General features: G+C 36.4%; 1 protein-coding gene across 17 annotated transcripts in view; it reads right to left on the bottom strand.

The window, feature by feature from the left end:
* The window catches only part of R3HDM1 (R3H domain containing 1), a 119,842-nt gene that overhangs the window by 34,101 nt on the left and 65,652 nt on the right, over nt 1-20,089 (bottom strand). For all 17 annotated transcript variants that reach the window (XM_082465788.1, XM_082465797.1, XM_082465801.1 and 14 more), the window contains 3 exons: nt 18,599-18,722; nt 6,382-6,536; nt 1,985-2,136 (listed from right to left, as the gene is read on the bottom strand). In XM_082465788.1, coding sequence (XP_082321914.1) covers nt 1,985-2,136; nt 6,382-6,536; nt 18,599-18,722 — 431 coding nt within the window. The remainder of the gene's footprint in view (nt 1-1,984; nt 2,137-6,381; nt 6,537-18,598; nt 18,723-20,089) is intronic.

The raw sequence follows: 20,089 nt of genomic DNA, 5'->3' as shown, positions 1-20,089 counted from the left end.
AAAGACAAAAGTATATTCTCCTTTTGAGTTTCAAGATAAAAATGGGAAAATAAATGGTAATACAGGAGGAAAAAAACCCCAAATGGGAGCATTTTGCAAGTATTATCCAAGTAGCCTGCCCATTTTTGCAGACTGTAGGAATGAAATTAGTTTTTTCTCCACATCATAGACTGACAGAAATACCATGATTTGTTGTAAAACTAGTTTCTCTGACCGGTACATGGCTTGCTGAAAGTGACAAGACACATGATTTGTATCAGGCTATGCTAAATCCTCATAGTACACATAACAACACAATCCAATCCAAACACAAAACTGCCTCAGTGATAACTGATTGGTTGAGCTGAAAGTAAAGGTAATTCAAATTCCACTTTTCTGCATAAGGAGCCGCCACAAGAAAATGGAATGCTAAGCAACTCAAGCTAAGGAAGACATTTTTCAGAACAAAGGCTCACTTAGTGTTCTTATAGAAATCTTCTAATCTGGTAATGTTTTAGTAAAATCATGAGTGTTTGGATCAGGACCCTATAGCTTAGAGTTTAAGATATAGTTTCCTCCTCTGAACAAACTGAGATTTATTATACTTGTTGGTATGGAGTAATCGACACAGTTTTACCTTAGGACACTGGGTCTTGGATGAAATTTTACAATGACAGATATTATGACTTTCTTGCAAATGTGTAAAATATTACTGGGTTATGGCGACTTGTGCATAGCTGAAGTGTACAGATGAAAAAAAGGGCTAGTTAGCATAGGTCAGTGAGTCTCAACTCTCATTGCCAGAAGAATCACCTGGAAGGCTTTAAAAAATAATGGGAAATTTTAACACAGTATAAATTTCTATTTTCAGGACTTCCCTAGCAGTCCAATGGTTAAGACTCCGTGCTTCCATTGCAGGGGACGCAGGTTCAATCCCTGGTCAGGGAACTAAGATGCTGCGTGCTGCGCAGTGAGGCCAAAAAAATTTTTTTTTAAATTTTCACTGTGCAGCAGCTCTACCACAAAAGAGCTGTGGCTCATCATTGTATAAAACTCCAAAGTTGCCTGTGAGATTTCAACCAACTTGTTTATAAAGCCTGGGCCTTTTCAATTTGTGGCATCCACAGAGAGGAGGAAATATGTGAGTTCCTCAAGTGTGTATGTATGTGTGTTTATGACAACAAATAAAATGAGAGTCAAGTCCCCATTTTCCCAAGCAGATTCAATGAAGCAAGTACTGCAATCCCTTCTTCACCCCTAAATACCATCTGTAACCATAACCGGGTGACAACCTCTTATCAGCAATTCTACCCTCAGACCCCTTATTAAAAAGAGCACCAAGGCTACTCTGGCAACCTTACAGAAATGTCATGAGAATAAATGAAAGACTGTAATCCACTCTGAACAGCAGACTAAAAGTACCCAACTCAAAGGAAGACTATTTTTTTTTTTTTAACACATTAGGCTTATCAGAGAAGTTTCTGTTCTTTCAAGTTAAGTAGCTAATGGAATACTTCACGACTTGCTTTAATATAGACCTACTATCATTTGCTTCTCATATGCCTCTCTCCTCTTACTGATGAAAAAGGAGCTCCCCAGAGCCTGAAAGATTCCAGCAAGATATTTTGCTCTTGAAGTTATATACAGGAAATACATTCTCCCCAGACTCTTACAAAAACCTTAAATATTAACATGTAAACGCTCTTAACTCTAAGATCTATGGCCAACTATTGATTCCACTTGGGTGAGTAAAAGGAGACTGGCCTACTACTTTCAGGCACATGAGAGAAAACTTGATTCTCCATTGGTTTACATATGGAATGCCTTGCTTATACTGATTTTGTTAAAAGATATGCTAGATAAATAGATTGTATCGTAGTTTTTCTATTCTAGATTAGAGAATGATCTCAGGTAACGCCCCTTAGACTACTTTAAAATTAGCAACAGACCACAATCCTGATAAACAATGAAGAGCTATAAGATTAGGCTTTTTATTTATACTCACCTTAAATTATTTTGTTGGCCAGGTGGAATGATGCTATAGTAAACTGGCATTCCTGCTGTAGGCATAGATCCTTGATTAGACTGATTAGGGAACATAACAGGCTGTTGATAAGTCTGATGGGCAATTCCTTGAGAACCTTGAGGCAGTGAAACCTAAAATTTGAAAGGCAATTTAAAGGCAAAAACGTTCTTTAAAACCTTGCAAATGTTAATGTCTCAAGCCTCCATAAACTTTCAAGTGTGAGCAGTTAGGAATAAGCTAAAACTGCCAATAGGCTGTCCTCATAAGTTAGTTACAGCATTACCACTTTATTTCAATGTTCTTTTTAGCTGGTTATTGTTTTTGGCTAGCATTTATCAATAGTACAGCAGGCTAGGAGTTATGACTCATATCCCAAAGTAGAAGTTATTTTATTATTTTTATTTTAAATATTTATTTATTTATTTATTTAATTTTTGGCTGCGTTGGGTCTTTGTTGCTGCACGCGGGCTTTCTCTAGTTGCAGCGAGCCAGGGCTACTCTTCGTTGTGGTGTGCGGGCTTCAGTAGTTGTGGCAGGCAGGTTCAGTAGCTGTGGCTCGCGGGCTCTAGAACACAGGCTCAGCAGTTGTGGTGCACGGGCTTAGCTGCTCCACGGCATGTGGGATCTTCCCGGACCAGGGATCGAACCCATGTCCCCTGCAATGGCAGGCGGATTCTGAACCACTGCGCCAACAGGGAAGTCCCAGAAGTTATTTTAAAAAAGAAACAGTTTCCAAATGAGGATGACCCTTTCACATGGAAAGAGTAATGCAATTTACCTCAGGTAGAGCTAAGTAAAACTCAGATAGGGTACTAGTGAGATACACTGGATCAGAAAGTGTGAGCTCTGAAGCTTAAGATATCTAGATGTGATACCGACTCCGTCAACTTTATTATATATGTGACACCGGGCAAACGACTTAACTCAGATTCTGAGGCCCCAGAGTTCATTATCTGCAAAAACGGGATGCCACCTCCACCTCAGGAGGGGTATTATCTCCATTATAATCTCCATTTACAGGATCTAGCACAGCAGGCATCTGATCACCAGTGGATCTTTCAATTCTCTGTTTTCCACATTCATCTACACAGAAACCACATGAACATAATCGGGACTTCCCTGGTGGCGCAGTGGTTAACAATCCGCCTGCCAAAGCAGGGGACACGGGTTCGATCCCTGGTCTGGGAAGATCCCACATGCTGTGGAGCAACTAAGCCCGTGAGCCACAACTACTGAGCCCTCACGCCACAACTACTGAAGCCCACACGCCTCGAGCCCGTGCTCCGCAACAATAGAAGACACCACAATGAGAAGCCCGTGCACCACAACAAAGAGTAGCCCCTGCTCACCACAACTAGAGAAAGCCTGCACGCAGCAATGAAGACCCAACGTGGCCAAAAATAAATAAATAAAAACAAAACAAAACACATGAACATAATGGATTCATTTCTCTAGTTTCCACAGTTTCTAAAATAGAAACCACAAGGTCATAATGGTTTTGTAATTTACAAGTGCACCACATCAGTTGCATTAAAATGATTTTGGTAAATAAAGCCTGTGTAAAAGCTTCTGATGATGATGTCAGCAACAGTAGTAGCAATGACAGTAACAGTAGTAACAGTGATGACAAGCGAAGTTAACATTACCGAGTACTTACTACCATGTTCAGGTTCTGTTCCAAGAACTTTATGTATATTATTACATCAAGTCTTCCTAACAACCCTAAGAAGTTACTTTTATCATCCTCGTTTTATAGAAGGGGTTAAAAATTGAGGTTAATAACTTGCCCAAGGTTGTATAGCTAGTGAGGAGAAAAGTCGGGGTTTGAACCCATGCCCACTGGCTCCAGGGCCTTAGTTCTTTAACCACTTCATGATTCTCTATACCTGGGCTCTATGATTTATAAGCTGATGATTAACTTCTAAGTCTTGCCTATATAACATGTTTCTAAAATGTAACTAGTCCTTTCAAAATACACAGTAATCTCTTAAACTACTTTCAATCTGGCTCAGCTGCAAAGATAAAGTTGTTGGTTTGATTTATCCAGTTTTTTATGACAAAATATATTTCAGTCTTTTTGTCTACTGAGGCAGCGTAACATCCTAATATTATTTCTGATTGTATCTAAGTTAGTGTATATAGAAGGCAGATCTAGGAAAAATGACAACTCAATCTAGATGATTTGAGCTACAGAATAAATTTGTAACTAGTGTTAAAGAAAAAAACTGAAGTACCAAAAGAGAGGAAACTGTACTTGAGAATGTACAGCCGCAGAATATACTCTACTGAGTAGATGACTTTTCAGGCTTATTATTTATTTGTTAATTTAAAATTTTATTTTTATTTTTATTTTTTCAGCCGTGATGCATGACTTGTGGGATCTTAGTTCTCCCACCAGGGGTTGAACCCAGGCCCTCGGCAGTGAAAGCGACGAGTCCTAACCACTGGACTGCCAGGGAATTCCCTCGGGCTTATTTTTTAGATGACAGTTTATTACCACCTAGCTTATCTAGCCAAATGTAGTAGGAAGCATGAGGCAGCCTGTCATTCATTGCTTATCAGAGCAATACTTCTCACAATCATTCACCCAGTGGAAGGATTACATGAAATACCATGAGAAAATAATTTATAACTTGTAAAAAAGTATGCTATAGAAATGATAATAACTGTCTTAGCTCTGAAACATTTTCAGTACCTAACTCCATTTTTAAAAACTACACTAACAAGGATGTAATTTATTTTAAACTTATATTTCTTTTTTTTAATAGTTAATCCACCAGTTAATTTTCCAGTGTTAAACTAATCTTTCTTTTATTTGTTTGCTTGTTTATTTATTTAGTCTGCACCCGGTCTTAGTTTCGGCACGCGGGATCTTTAGTTGCGGCATGTGAACTCTTAGTTGCAGCATGCATGCGGGATCTAGTTCCCCGACCACGGATTGAACCTGGGCCCCCTGCATTGGGTGCACAGAGTCTTACTCACTGGACCACCAGGGAAGTCCCTAAACTTATATTTCAAGGGAGATCTTATTTACACAGTGCCTGGGCATCTAATAGATGCTCAACAGACTAGATTAGGTAGCATGACCAGGGTCCTTGAGAAGGGAGAGTTCCTGGCTCGGTAGTGATCCTGTCTAATGTCTAGCTACAGAGGAAGTAGGGGATGGGCAGTCTCATGGGCCTCGGCTTAAGCAGGGTGGACCGGAGTAAAAAGTGTGGAGGATTTGAGAGAAAAGAAAAGATATAAAATCTAGTTTCATGATGTATCTTCTTTTTTCCTTAGTTGCTTTCTATTATCAAGGGGCTTCAAAAGTAGACATATTCCTAGTGCTCAAAAGTCCTCAACAATTCCACATTTTACATTTTAATTACAATTTTCATTTTCTGGAATTACAAGAATATGCTACCTCCTTTGCTCACATCCTTCCCCATCCTCAGGATGCCTTAACTAATTTATGCCCATAATTTTCTTTTAAGAGCTAATTAAAGGTTTATACCTTTCTAGAAAACTTCTGTATTAAGTCCCTAACCTATTCATGGCCATATTTCATAATTCCTTCTGTTAGTGGTCTGTATATTATCACCAATTTGTTGACCTGTGTTTAGATGTACATTTATCTTCCCAACTAGATTATTTTTACCTTGTTGAGATGAATGACAATGGCCTTTGGATTTCTTAACATTCGAGTCAGCTATGGGAAACCATGAGGCTAATAAAACAAACTCACTTGCAGGTTATTCCAGAAAGGTAAAGGAAGGTAAAATAAATTTCTGGAAATGTGCCATAGATGGGCTAAAGAAATCTGACTTATTCATGAAACAGTAGGTATTTCTACTTTAGAACTATAAATTAAAATCCATGACATTTTCAATACATGACATACTATTCCTTTTTTGGATTTAGTGAGGGGGAAAAAGCTCAGTTCCAGCATGGGAAATTGCACATCCTTCTCTATTCTATAAACACTGACTTATAATCTGTACTCTATTTCATATACCTACCTCCACCTTTACTTTTCCCTCCCATTCCATTCTCCTTAAGAGATTTTCTAAGGAGCTGAAGAATAGAATAAGTAAGACACTTGCTCATATATTGATACTTACGTATTGAACAGTTGGAAACACAGACAATGCCTGAAAAATTTACTTCTCAAAATAAATAGGGTTCAGATATTTTTTTTCTAAAAGTTAATGAAGTGAATGAATAATGCAATAAGTGAGGACAGAACAAAGCTGCAATGACTAATAAAACTCTTAAGACTATAAAGTTATGTATTACAGAAGCATTTTCCCCATATTAAAAGGAGAAGAATGTAGCTACACATTTTAGTTATTCAAAATCCCCTCTACCCAATGCAGGTAAGAGCGACCACGTACCTGATATGATGGCACTGAAGGATAGGGGATGACCACTCCTTGAATCTGATTTCCAATGCTGTTGGGCTGACCACCAACTAGGCTCTGACTCTGGGGCTGTTGAACTCCAACTATCCCCTGGTAGTTTTGCTGCTGGTTGGGCATAACTTGATAACCTGTAATGGCACAGTGAGTTAAATCCTGCTTTGAATTTAATTTATTTCACTAGCAGTATGTTTTTGTATTTTAAGCACGTACTTTGTGTTCTAAGATGACAGAGTTTTGTTTAAACAGCAAGTCTCAAAAATCTTCTGTTATCAGAGCTAACATTTAAAAGGTTTACTATGGAGGTAACCCAAGTCAGCTACACTCCCCACCATCCCAAAATAACACTCAAATAAAATTTGGGTACAAAGATTTCCTTTGCAGTTGAGGAAATTTATAGGGCCACAGACTTGGTTTATATACACAATTACTCGTTAGTGTGTAGTACAGTCTGTTATTAAAAATAGTTTCTGTGGACCAGGACTGGCTACATAATTTGTGGGACCCGGTGCAAAAGCAAAATGCAGGGCCTCTTGTTAAAAAATGGAGAGTTTTGAGTTGGTAGTGATAGAACTAGTCCTTCTGGAGACTGAAAACAATGGAAGGGGGAAACCACTTTTATAGAATAGTTGTATGTTTGAAAAACCACACTAAGATACGAATCCTTACATTAGGAATGTGTCAAGGGCACAAGGAAAAATTGAGTTACCTAGCAATTTTTAAGGTTATTTCCTTATTGTATTATTAAGGTCACTTAACAGAGAAACCGATCATTAGAAGGGTTAAGCAATCTGCCCAAAGTTCACAAATCAAAAACCTAAGGGACAGTTCTTCCTAAACTGAAGGCACTGTTGGTGATTTAACTAGTAAGTTAGGAGTATAAACATATTTTTATTAAGTGAATTTATCAGTTATTTAATAAGAATCCACAATGATAAGCTTTGAGTAGTGAATATGAATTGTACAATATGTGTCTCCTGACCCTAAGAGGATTCCTTTAAGTAAACCAGTTAGCTCAAGACTTATGTAAATTACTAAAAACTACCACAAATCCTTTTTTTGTTTTTTTTTTTTAAAAAGAAACCAGATAAAAAAATAACTGACCTTCTAATCAGGGTATCTAAAAAGCTTCTACAAAGATAAACCAAACTATGGCACTGCCTATACAAACTTCCACAACTAAAGGTCAGTGAAATGATTTCTCTGATAGCACCATAAATCTATTTTGCTATCTTATAAATATCAGTTTTCATTTCCATCCTTATTAATCCCTAAAGCAACAGGAATGGCAAAGATCCCATCTCAGGTATTGATTGTAGACAAGGGTATCACTGCAGTTGCCTAGAAGCCTCAATGATTCCACTCAATGGCTAAATAATTGAATAAATTCTAGCGTCAACCTTTTCTAAAGATATGAATACAAAACACATCCGGTAACTAAGCAACATATTAACAACAAAGTAAAAATCAAGTACAAATCCAGTTATAGTGAATACTTTAATAGTGAAGGGTTTTATAAAATGATGCTATTTCTATGGCAACAGTGTTTTATTGCCATGTTTCAAATAACTTCTCGCCAATCTAGCTTTCCCCAAAAATGTATATTACGGTCCTTATATGTAATAAAGTGATTGTTAATATGCTGTTTCTGAAACATTTCTCCCTGTGTAATTCCTATAGTCCTCAAATCTGGTGGTAAAGAAGCTTCTTTCTCGCTCCTTAGCCTAATAATTAACAACCAACCCTATTTTCAGTTTACCAAATAACAAGTATTTCAAATTCATACTCTAAAGTCCAAGTATCATCGAAACATACACTGACACATTTCCACCCCTAGGAAAAGAAAGGGCAGGAATGGAAATGGGATGTGAAGACCCTTTTTTGTGTTAGAAACACCATCTCTGAACACCCGCACACCCACACATACATCTATTGCAGGGTCAGAATTGGGGCTCAGCTCTTTATAGACTGGGAAAGTAACTTCTTACAATGGACTTGTCAGAATTACAGTCCACTAAAATTAAAAAGAAAAATGTGACCACCTAGCAGAATTCACTGTAACATAATGTGACTTAAATACCTTGACTTAAATAGTCACATCCCCCTAAGAAACTCAAGTGTTTTTCATACTATTTTTGTATTTTATTCATTGCCAGTATTTGGAGGTTCACCTTGTTTGCCTCCTGCCTGCAACTCCCTCTTATGAAAAGAAATCTGACACAGAAAGCTTCAATAAATAGCTATAGATTTCATGACACAGTGGTCTAATGTAGCATCACCTGGACACTACATCATGGAATTTGCACCGATAAATTTCCAATGGTATTTTAGATTCTTTAATGCAAACTTAACTCCACTAATATCCATTCCTACTAATGTATATGTATATCTCCACACAAACATCACATTTTGAAAATGTGCAATATAATATAAAATCTAAAACATCTGATTCTAGCACCTCATTTGTTATAGACGGTTATGTAAAGATGCTGTGAGCTCAAGATGTGCCTGGAGGGTGATAAAAGGTGAGTGAAACACGGTCCCTATCTTTGAAATTAGGCATTCTTAGCCATGACACCATAACAGAATAGCAGAATAAATAGGGCATTATGAAATTAAGAGGGAGAAGTTAATCCTGGCTGATAGTCACAGAGGAAGTAACATATGAGCCTGGACTTAAAGAAGAGGTCTGGAAAAAGTAAAAAATGAGTAACACATTTGAGGAACAGGGAGGAAAAGTGGAAGATGAAGGTAGAATATTGGTGGAGAACCAGAGATTTTACAAGTAGAAGAGCAGTGAGAACTACTAAGAGGTTCCAGATTTTAAAGATTGTGAAAGTAGAAAAAATAACTAATATTAGTACTTCATTCAGAAGTAGCACAAATAAACTGGGAACATGTTTTTAAATAACAGTGGAGCTAATAAAAATAAGAATGTCAAACACTTGAAAGGAAAATATCTTCCTAAGAAGCTCTCTTATTAATCTTCTCATAATTTTGTTCATTGCCTTATTCCATATTTCTTAAAACTCGACAGGTAATATAAAATTGCTCTTGTTAACTGTTCTCTCATGGCTTGTGTACACGTTTAAAAAACCCCCAAAATAGAAAAGGTGTGCTTTTTAAGGGCAGGGTTAGAAGCTTTTAACACCCTACCCACCCCGTTAAAGGAAAAAAAACCCCAAAATACCCATATCGGATATCAAGCAAATAAGCCAAAAAAGTGGGCACTTAATATTTATACTTACTAAATAAACAGCGAGGAAGAACATATTCTTAACAGAATGGAATCAAAATACTACATGCTTCTACACAAAACCAGGCTGACTGAGAATGGATGGCCCGTTTCTCACTGTCCACGTTTAGTGAATGGCTTTTGATAGCAAAAGCAGTAGTTTTAAGATAACATGTTTATACAATAAGGTTAAACATATTTGCCTTTTCATTAAGATGAAACTTAATCCCATGAATACAAATCACCTCAGTCTAGAATCATGGATCGCTCATTATGCCTCTCCTTAAAAAATGCATAGCAGCTGAATCACAGATTTCATGTAATTAACCTCAAAGTGTTTACTTGATAAGGAAGAACAGAACTGTTTTAGTTTCTATCTAATATGTACAGCTTGAAATGAAGGTTTAATTTGAACACTGCTGGGGAAAAAGGGACATTAAAAACACCTTTGAAAAAGCTTTATTTGATTATAAAATAGGTTTTCATGGAAGAAAATTTGGAAAATACAAAAATGGGAAAAAGTCAGGGTGGAAAAAACCATTTTTGCATAACAGTCACTTGTAGATAATCACTATTTACATGTTGTATATATGGTTAGCCTTATTTTCCCTGCATAGATAGCAACATACATACCCACTTACATTGTTTATAGAAATGGACCATATGACACATTCTGTTTCAAAACCTTTCTCCATGCAATGTTTCTATAGCTAATCAACAGGGATTTTACAAAGCTATGGGAAGGAAGCATGTAAGTAAATTTTCTTAGAACATATTTAGACCTCAAGTTAACAATCAAAGGATGAGAAAAAAACTCAGCTGATCTGAACTCTCTACTGCCTTTTAGGAAGAAGGCATGTGTCAAGAAGATTACAAGACAAAAAGACTAAGTATTTTAGGACAAATTATGTCAGCTTCTGGTTTCCATTCTGCAACCCAGCCCAAACACAAATTTAGCCCAAATCCCTAAGCATTTTCATTTAGAATACTACATAATTATCATTTCTTTGATAGCACAAGGCAATAATAGTAGCTAACATTTACATGACATTCACTAGGTTTTGGGTACTGTTCTAAGCACTTTCATATGCTAACTCTTTTAGTGCTCCCAATCTTATGAAGTCTTACTATCTCCATTTTTCAGATGAAAAAAACCAAAAGCACAGAGAGGTTCACATTTTGTCCAAGGTTACCAGCTGTTAAGTGTTGTAGCTGGGATTTGCACATAGTAGTCTGATTCTAAACCTTACTTTTCTCAGGGACAAATGCTGAAGTAGAAAGAGTACTACAGTAATACTGCTCAAATAAGCAGAACACTTAAACACCTGACCCTCCTTCCATTTTCTGAGAATTTTGGTTAATGAAGACTTTTACTGTAGTTTAACAGAAGCAAAGTTAAACAGAGTCTAAGTCTTAACAGAAATTTAATTATAGGAAAACAAAGAATTATTGTAAATAGTCAATCAACCAGGAAAGTTTTTTTTTTCATTTGAAGATTATTTGTGAGTATTAAGTGTTGTTACCCAAAACAGAATCAGAGTGAAAGGTTGTTGAGCAGTTAGTCCAGACTGTAGCTATACAAACTTCCGGGCTGAAAACAAGACCAGGTGTCACAGAGTTTCCACTACTCCCAAGATGCATGGTTTGTAACCTCTTCATTTCAAGGTTACATCTCTTTGTCTCATTATAATAAGATTTCACATGTATATAAAACAACTGGGAAGGGGAAGAAGAGGCTCAAATGGTGACATATTTCAGGTTCCATGTTCCCTGGTCTGGGTCTCTCACTCAGCCTGAGCATTTCCATGTCAATCTCCAATGTTCCTCTTTGGGTTTTAGCTTTGCTATTTTGCCTCAAAGGCTGCCTTTACTCAAAACGTATACCCTCCTGCCATATTCCAGATGAGTATACAGAAGATTTCTCCAGCAGAATTTTCATAAATGTGGCTCTCCTCTCCATAAAGTTGAATTGCTTTGCCAAGAAGTGAGCTTTTTTACCAATGGGGCAATGCCAGCTTTAACCTGGACACTGTGTATATAAAGGGGCATGTCCTGTAACAGGGGTGAACCCTTCAAGTTCTTGTGAAGCAATGGCTCTTTTCTACATACTGAATAAGCTTTACATTCATTTTTACATTCCAGGCAGGAAAACCCACCAGGTTTGAGGTTTGAACCACACTGAACAGGAAGCTGTCAGGGGCTGAGGAATCTTTCTAACTTAAAAAAAAAAAAAAAAAAGCAAAAAGCATCATTTAACATTTGATACATTGTATGGCTGGTATCCCAGGAAGGAAATTCTACTGGCATTAGGACAGGTACCTGAACTGTTTTTCAAGAAGTCATGATGTTTGATCATTCATTCCAATACTTAAAACAAACAACAGTCCAGTAACTAGTTACAAAGTACATAATTTTAGAGTATACTCTCTAAAGAACATGATATTAAACGCTGCAAAAAGATTATTGGACTTTTTTTGAATGACATAAGACCATGGGATCTATGTTGGTTATTAAAGTTAATAATCACAAGCAAAACTAGAAATATTCACTTGGAAAGCACTAAAAAAAGGTAAGAAATGCACAAGATCATTCTACTAATCCAACTAAAGATAAGCCCCTTACTATTGTTTATGCAAGACAAAATCATTAATAGTTTATTAGCAACATAAAGGACCATGTAATTACAGACATGCCTCACTTTATGCACACTTGCTTAATAAAATTTACATCTTAAAGAACTGTTCAAGTTGCTTTAAACCTGCGTTTAAACATTCAGGCTGCAGAGCATCAACTGTTAACAGTGGCACTTATTAGAGAAGTGGCACTGTGCTTCAGGTTCATTATCTAAGTATTCAGACCAAAGGAAGGGAGGGACATAGCTCTGATAGTTTCAAAAGTATAGTTTGAAGACTGCCAAGTATGAGAAAAAAATCCAATGATCTGGAAAAGAGGGAGAAGGTTGAAGATTAGGAAGGCTAAAGTAGATTTCTAGAGAATGAAAAGTACCACTCTGTTTTGAAAAATGCTACAAAAAGAGTATTTCCAGTATTCTGACACCCAATACACCCCCAACTTGGTTACTATCTAAATTATATTCTTTCCTCAATAAAGTGTGTTTCAGTACATCATAATTTAAAAAAAAAAAAAAATCCTTCCTGTGATATATCTGGATTTAACCTGGGTGTAAGAGGAAAACAGAATATCTTTTATAGAAATTTGTGAGTATTGTGGGAGAGCATCTATTTTGTAAAGCAAGCAATGCCTATATTAAGTGATACCAAACAACAGAATAAACACCCAGATCTCAATATAAGGTATTATTTAACACCGACATTCTCCTTTGTTAAAGGACTGCACTGTTGCAATATTATCCCGTTTCTTCCAGCACTTTCAGAGGAAACCACAATCAATTCTGCAAGCTGAGAGAACTAGGACAATATAAATTGATGGCTCAGGCTCTTCCCCGGAGGGCTCCAAAGAATATTCTATTTTTAACTCTCTTTCACTTCAACAGAGAAGAGAGCAAGAAGGAAACACAGTGCTCAGCAGAAAAGGACTGCACCGGCTTTAACAGGCTAGTTTTATTTTATACAGGTGATCTGAAACAGCATTTGTGTTAAAGGAAAGCATTCTTAATAATACGGATTAGACATAATCAGAAAGATAATAAAAGAAACTGAAGAAGTGCTTAGTCAGAACAGCCATTTAATAAATCTAAGGTTATTTCATTTAACAGTATTATTAAATTTTTTCAGGACTGAATTTGTACAGCAGAAGCACTGTCAGGGCAGATTTTTTCTTTTTTGGATGAGCCATTTTGCCAACTTTAAATTTAATTGTAACTAGGTATCTACAAGACAGTTTGTGAGAACTGTTTCCAAATCACCAAAATCTCAAGTTTGTAATCTGGTTTGTCTTATGTTTGCGGCACTATTCTAGTGAGCAGGCAAGTTCAACTAAGGATAGTCTGTTAGGTGAATTTGGAAGAACACACAGCTGCCAGCACATCTTTGCTATTCTTCTCCTCTATCACCCTCTGCCCTCCTACTTCTGTGCCTGAAATAAACATAAATACAAACATAAAAAACAAATCTAATAAAAACGGCCACAAAGAGGTTATAGCTCACAGCTATTTAAATGACAGTCCTGTGGAAGAGGGCATACGACTCAAGGAAATCTATGGGTACTTACCAGATACATTTGGCTCCAGTGGCGGCAGGTTAATGGAGAAGGGAAAAGGGAAATAGGTGGATTTGTAGGTAATATACAATGTTTAAGTCTGCGCTGGTCAGGCAATGCTAAGAAATGTTTACAGAATCAATGAAAAAACAAGGATAGTCAGGGCTACCACCCGGCAATATAAATACAAAATTCCTATTACTCAAGTCAGAAGTTGTCAGTAAAGAAATTGACTGTGTAGATAGAGTCCCTATTTGACATAAGTAAAATCTCTTATCAATATCACCCCTCCTCCACTTATCCAATAGGGCCCTTTCTTCCTTGCTTGCCTTTTACACCCTGGTTACTTTTAAATTTGTGCCCTGCAATGCTGCCAGTATTCTGTGCACCTTACAGACTGTTTAACCTGAAATGTTCCTCCTGTGGTTGTGGTTCATCAGGACCCTACTGTAGTCTGCTGGTTAAAGGTATAAATGCATTGATAATCTTTGAATTTAACAGAGGTTGCAAAACTAAAATGATATTTAGTCCTATGGAGTCATTTTGCTTCCCACATGCATACAATATCACAGTTTGGAAAAAAATTAAATTATATCCCTTCAAATAGCTTCAAATGCGTTTACATGTCTTAGGTCCATTTAATGGCATGCATAATAATATTCCTAAAAAGTTATTTAGCAACAGGGAAAGAGATGTATTTGACTTTTGCTAATGAGTCTGGCATGCTTAAGACATTAAACTTTTAAGAAAAGCTCCAATCAAAATTAATCTGCCATTCAAATCTGCTTTGGAAAAGAAATTAAAGCAATAGCTTTCATGAATTTTTAAAAGGTAAATTATATTAAGCCAAGGTTGTCATTTAAATTCAAATCCCTATTTCTGAGTCTGATGCATGATTAAAAGGCATTACAATTAATGGAAAATATAAGCAAATGTTAATACTTTAATACAGCATTAAAAAGAAAAAAAAAAAAAAAAAAAAAAAAAAAAGGGCAGTGGAAACCTGAGTAAAAAGAAGCCAGGAAGCAGCTGAAAAAGAGACCGGTTCACTGTGAGAAATGTAAACCTCTCAGACAGTGCTACGGCCCCGAATCCAACAGCTCAGGAACAAGGCCAATTATTGCAAAATATTCAACATATATGGTGAAGCTGCAAACTTTTCAAAAGAGTCATAAGAATGAAAGCAGCTGCATAGAAAACAGCCAGGCCTCATAAACCTAAAATCTTTGCTACAATTACTACCTGCAGGAAGAGTTTCTTTATAGTGTACCAAGCTTCTTATATGTAGTATACTTCATAGTATTCAAGCTGTAAATTTTATGATAAAGGGTTAAGATAACAAATCCATATTACTGCAGCTGGCAAGTAACCAGATCTTTTGAAATCTTTGCTTGTATGGCTCCAGTTTTGACACTAGGTCATTAAGCTACTGCAAACCAATTCTCCAATGTTCCACCTTTCTAAACTAGAAATGACTCACATAAGACAGACACACAGAATCATGGAATTTTAGAGTACACAGAGGCTTCAACAGATGATACAGTAAAACTCCCTTACTTTGCAAGTGAGTAAATGGAAACCCGGAGGCTTTAAGTGATACACCTAATACCACTTAAATACAAATAAGGGTTGTCAGGATTTGACTCCTATTTTGTTTTCTTTCATGTTATATAATACATTGTCCAAAAGGCCTTAAGTAGCCAGAATTTCTTCTGCTTCTGTTGACAGGGGCTGACTCAACCTTGTTTTAATGACCTAGTAGTTTCACATTCATAACAAAGGATTTGTACATTCATTCCCCAGCAGTAATGTTAGTACTGATTTCAATTCAGTCCCCATAATAGGTGGGTTTATTGTCAAGGAGATCAATAACTACTGCAGTTCTCTGGTACACACTTGCATGGAAGACCAAAGGCATTTTATCCTTGAGGTATTTCCCCAACCTCCTTCCTGCCCCCAAAAGGGAAAATAACAGAAAATCTTCTATTTCTACTGCCCATACCCAACCTGATCTAAGAATATTTGATTCAATTGGGTTTGTTAATTTAGGGCGAAATTTCTTTAGATTCATATGCAAACATTTAAAAATTATTTTTTTGTATGTAACTCAGTGAAAAAAAATTGTTCCAAGTCTATCAATGCTTTCATCATTTGGCTGAATTATTAGTTTCACCCTTTCATGTAACAAAACAATATGCTTCTTGACTAAATGTTATTTGACAAGAAAAAGAAAAGTAAGGGATGTAACAAATTATTTCTAATTTTAATCAGATGGGGATGGTAGAATGTAGAGAAATATTACAAGGAAAAAAAATAAAAAATGAAATCCAAAAAGTATGATGTTTGCATATAAAAATGTAAATTACTGCGAAAGAAATTGCTATAAATCTGTACAGAAAATCAGAACAAAAAGTTCCTGTGTCCACTTCCCAGTGCATTTTACTTTTCTGTTAGGAGACACACAAACATAAATGCACATTTTTTGGATAAAGTTTGACATAAAAAATAACCATTGGCTAACAATAAAAAAGTCTTTAGATTATATAATCATCCAACTCCTACTAATTCTACAAAAAGGTTCAGTATAATTACCAACACAGTACGTGGCACTGGCACAACTGAACTTTTCTTTAAAGGGAAATTTTCTCTTCTACTTATTAGCATAACAGCATTTCTTTCGCTTTCATATAAGGGTGCTTTGAGGATTTATTTCTCTTCTCTTCTTCAAACTGAATGACATGAAACCAAATCTAGTTATAAAGTGTTATATTATCACTGACTCTTAAGAGTCAAACACAACGTCAAAAGTCATTCAGACACACCGCACTTTTCTGTGCCTGTCCTGTCTGGATGCAATCTGACTTATTGTTGCCTTCCTTCTCACCATAACCAGCATTAGGAAAAACCCCACAACTGAAACATCACTGATGATAAACACATGCCATCTGTCGTGTAGATATTTTGGCCCTGAATTAGGAGGCGTGGCATTTACAGTTGTCCATTTTTGGCAGAGAGGAATATATTTGGCAGAGGCATTTGCATGAGCACACTGGTCCTACCTGTGATTAAAAGTTTTAATTTTGTAGGCAGTTTGACAATGGAGAGGAATAAAAATTTTGCCATGAAAAAGAACAGAACTAAGAAGCTCACACAAATACAGAACAAAGTTTCTTTGCCTGCCTCGTTAATAGGGCGTACTAATGAACTAATAAGTTAATTAGTCACACGCAAGGTATTTGAATGGGGAAAGTTAAGACAAATTTTTTTTTTATTATCATAACATTAGCTGTAATCTGTATTGTAATTTTGTAAGAAAAAAATCATGACAATTATGATATGAAAAGTCAGTCACGGAGGCCCAGGAAAACTTAGGAAATAATTTCTATTAGAATAAAACAACTATGTATTTAAAGTTAGTGAGCAGTGCCATCACCAATGTGTCCAGGTATAAAGGACAGCTTCTGATGCCTTTCAAAATTAGAGAATATACTAGTTTAGGTTATTTGAAGTGGAATGTATTATTAAAGTTCAGGAACAGAGGACAAGTTCTAAGTTGGCCAAAATGACCATTGTATATACTCAACATTCTTTGGAAGAACATTTGTCACACATACAATACAAGGCCAGTAACATGAAAAAGGGAAAAACCTACACATGAAGTACAAGACAACTCCTGAGAGCAAGACTGAGGACGTGGAGGTTCCCCCGCTGGGGAGATAAGTAAGAGTAACATCTGGTAAAGGAAGCTGATGAGTCACAACGATGAGTGCAGACTGCACAAGTGAGGAGAGGCAAGAACACTTCTCATCAGACCGCCCAGTGCAGATGTCTTTCTCCTGAAACTGTGGAACCCCTCAAGAGTTCCACACATTATCAAGAGCAAGAAACTGCGTAAGTAGAGGTGGAGGGTTATGTGGCCTCAGCTAATCATGCTGACATAGTCTGAGCACATTCAAACGGCGACAAGCAGCTAAAAAGGCTTCAAAGAAACCAATAAAAATTATCCTTGAATACCCAGAGTTATAAAAGGCTGAAAAGAATACCTTATTAAACATCTGGGGCAGAAGTACACATGTAGGTGGGGAAGCACAGAGAGAAATGAGTTCAGTCAAATTAGTAAGGTAGCTTTTATACTGAGATCACAGTTGTTTCCATTGAATGCTTAAAGAAAATTTGAAAGGGGCAAAAGAAAAACTATCTTTTCAGTTTTAATATGTTTGATATGCTTAGGATTAGACCGTATTTGGTTTAAAAATACCTTTCACTATACAACCACAAAACCAAAACACTAAAAAGATGTGTAAGAACTTCATTCCTTTTAAGGCACTCCTGTGGAGACTAAGACATCAAAATATCTTCACTAGGCTAGAGTTCTCAACCAAAGTTAGGTCATTTTGGTCCTTGTTTTTGGTTAGCTGTTCAGCAGACATCTTAACTTGCCTTGTCTGCCTTTTGCTGTTTACCACAGGTGGATTACCAGGCTGTAGAGGAGGCTTCCGCTACAATGGCAGAGAGTACCTGGAAGCTGCTCACCTGCTACAATCTTCTCATTACAGCTCCCAACTCTGTAGTATAGAAACCTGACACTGTGGCATTCCCTGGAGGGGGCTAAGATCCGCCCACTCTTTTCATCTCACTGGTTTGCATATTCATAGGTATGCACCTATCTGAAACCTTTGACAGACTGAGTGTGGCAGTATCTTAACAGTAAGACTGAAATAAAGCAGGAGAAAAAACAGCAATAGCGAAAGCTGAGAATTCCTAACCTCACATACTCACCTGCCTGCTGTGCAGGCTGTGGCAGTGGTTGGTTCAGATGTGAACTGTAATGGACAGAAGGAACGGGGCGATACTGAGGTTGACTGGAGTGGTAGTGGCCTGGAGCACAGTAACAGGCTGGCATCTAGGATAAGCATTAAGGAAAAAAGAAAAAATCAATTTTACTTGCAGCAGAATTTTTTTTTTTCCTGCCAGGAACATTGGAGTGTAATGAGTAATAATTCTCCCAAATAGTAATCATCTGAAAACTGATTTTCTTAGCTTTAAATTTACCTGAAAAAAATTTTTTTAAATTTCAAACATATAGTATACATAACAAAACAAACCTACCAATTTGCCCACCGATCAGATTTAGTAGATTTAAATTTTTGGGCACTATTTGTTTCAGTTTTTCTCTCTTTTACCAAGTACTACTGAAATAGCTAAAGGCTCACTCCAACATTCCTTTGCTCTATATTCCATAGAAAAACCATTATCCTGAAGTTGGTATATATCATTCCCATAAATGTTTTTAAGCTTCTAGTGTGTGTGTAATCTGTTATCCATACATACAATTGCTGAGAATTTTAAAAATGTACCTTTATGGTACTCTATATAACTTCATGCAACTTATTTTGCAATTAACATTGTTTCTGAGACTCATTTTGGTTGAAGCACAAATCGCTAGCTCATTCAATTTAACTGCTGAACAGCAATCACCACATTAATAAGCCAGTTTATCCATCCCTACACTAATGCACACTTGCACTGGTTCCATTCTTTAATTTTTCTCATATTTCTAATGCAAATTAAAATGTCAATACAAATTTTATTTGTCAATTATACTTAATAAAGCTGGAAAAAATGCCAATAAGACTATCTTGATTTAGTTTTGCCTCCAGAGCTATCTGTATCAGCTGTGAATTTCTCTAAAAGTAATCTGATCTGGTTTGGGGTGAAGAATAAACAATTAATCCAGTGGTATGGAAGTATGTGTTAAGTTAACTTTATTAGGTTCACGGGTTCTGTTAGGTTCTGCTTATCTGACTGGGTTACTTCTAAAAGACCAGAGATCTGTGGAAATCTTTAAGAGGGCCCATTTCATCTGGAAACCAGCCAAGCACAGAATTCCTGGATCAGTTATAAGCCAAGAGTTGCCTAAATTTTCTGTAATATTCTTCTGTTTTTGAAACATTAGACCCAATATACATGTGATCCCTTAATTTTTCCTGGAGGTATCAGCAAGCGATATATCCTGATTTCGGATCTAATTCATTATTATACTTTTCAGTATGTGTGATGTGTATAAGTAATACATTCTTCCTTTTCTCCTAATTAAAAAAAACAAAAAAGATACTACTAAGGCAACAATTGTAACACCAAATTTTTCTTTATAATGTATATACATGCAATATATATGACAACAATAGCACAAACAATGGAGAGAGGGTAAATGGAATTATACTTTTAACATGACTAGTACATTTTTCTTGGAGTTTTGTATGAACTCAA

The sequence above is a fragment of the Balaenoptera physalus genome, assembly GCF_965194825.1.
Source record: "Balaenoptera physalus genome assembly, chromosome: 6".
NCBI lineage: Eukaryota > Metazoa > Chordata > Mammalia > Artiodactyla > Balaenopteridae > Balaenoptera > Balaenoptera physalus.
The sequence above is the reverse complement of the archived record's forward strand: the minus strand, read 5'-3'. Positions and strand labels throughout refer to the sequence as shown.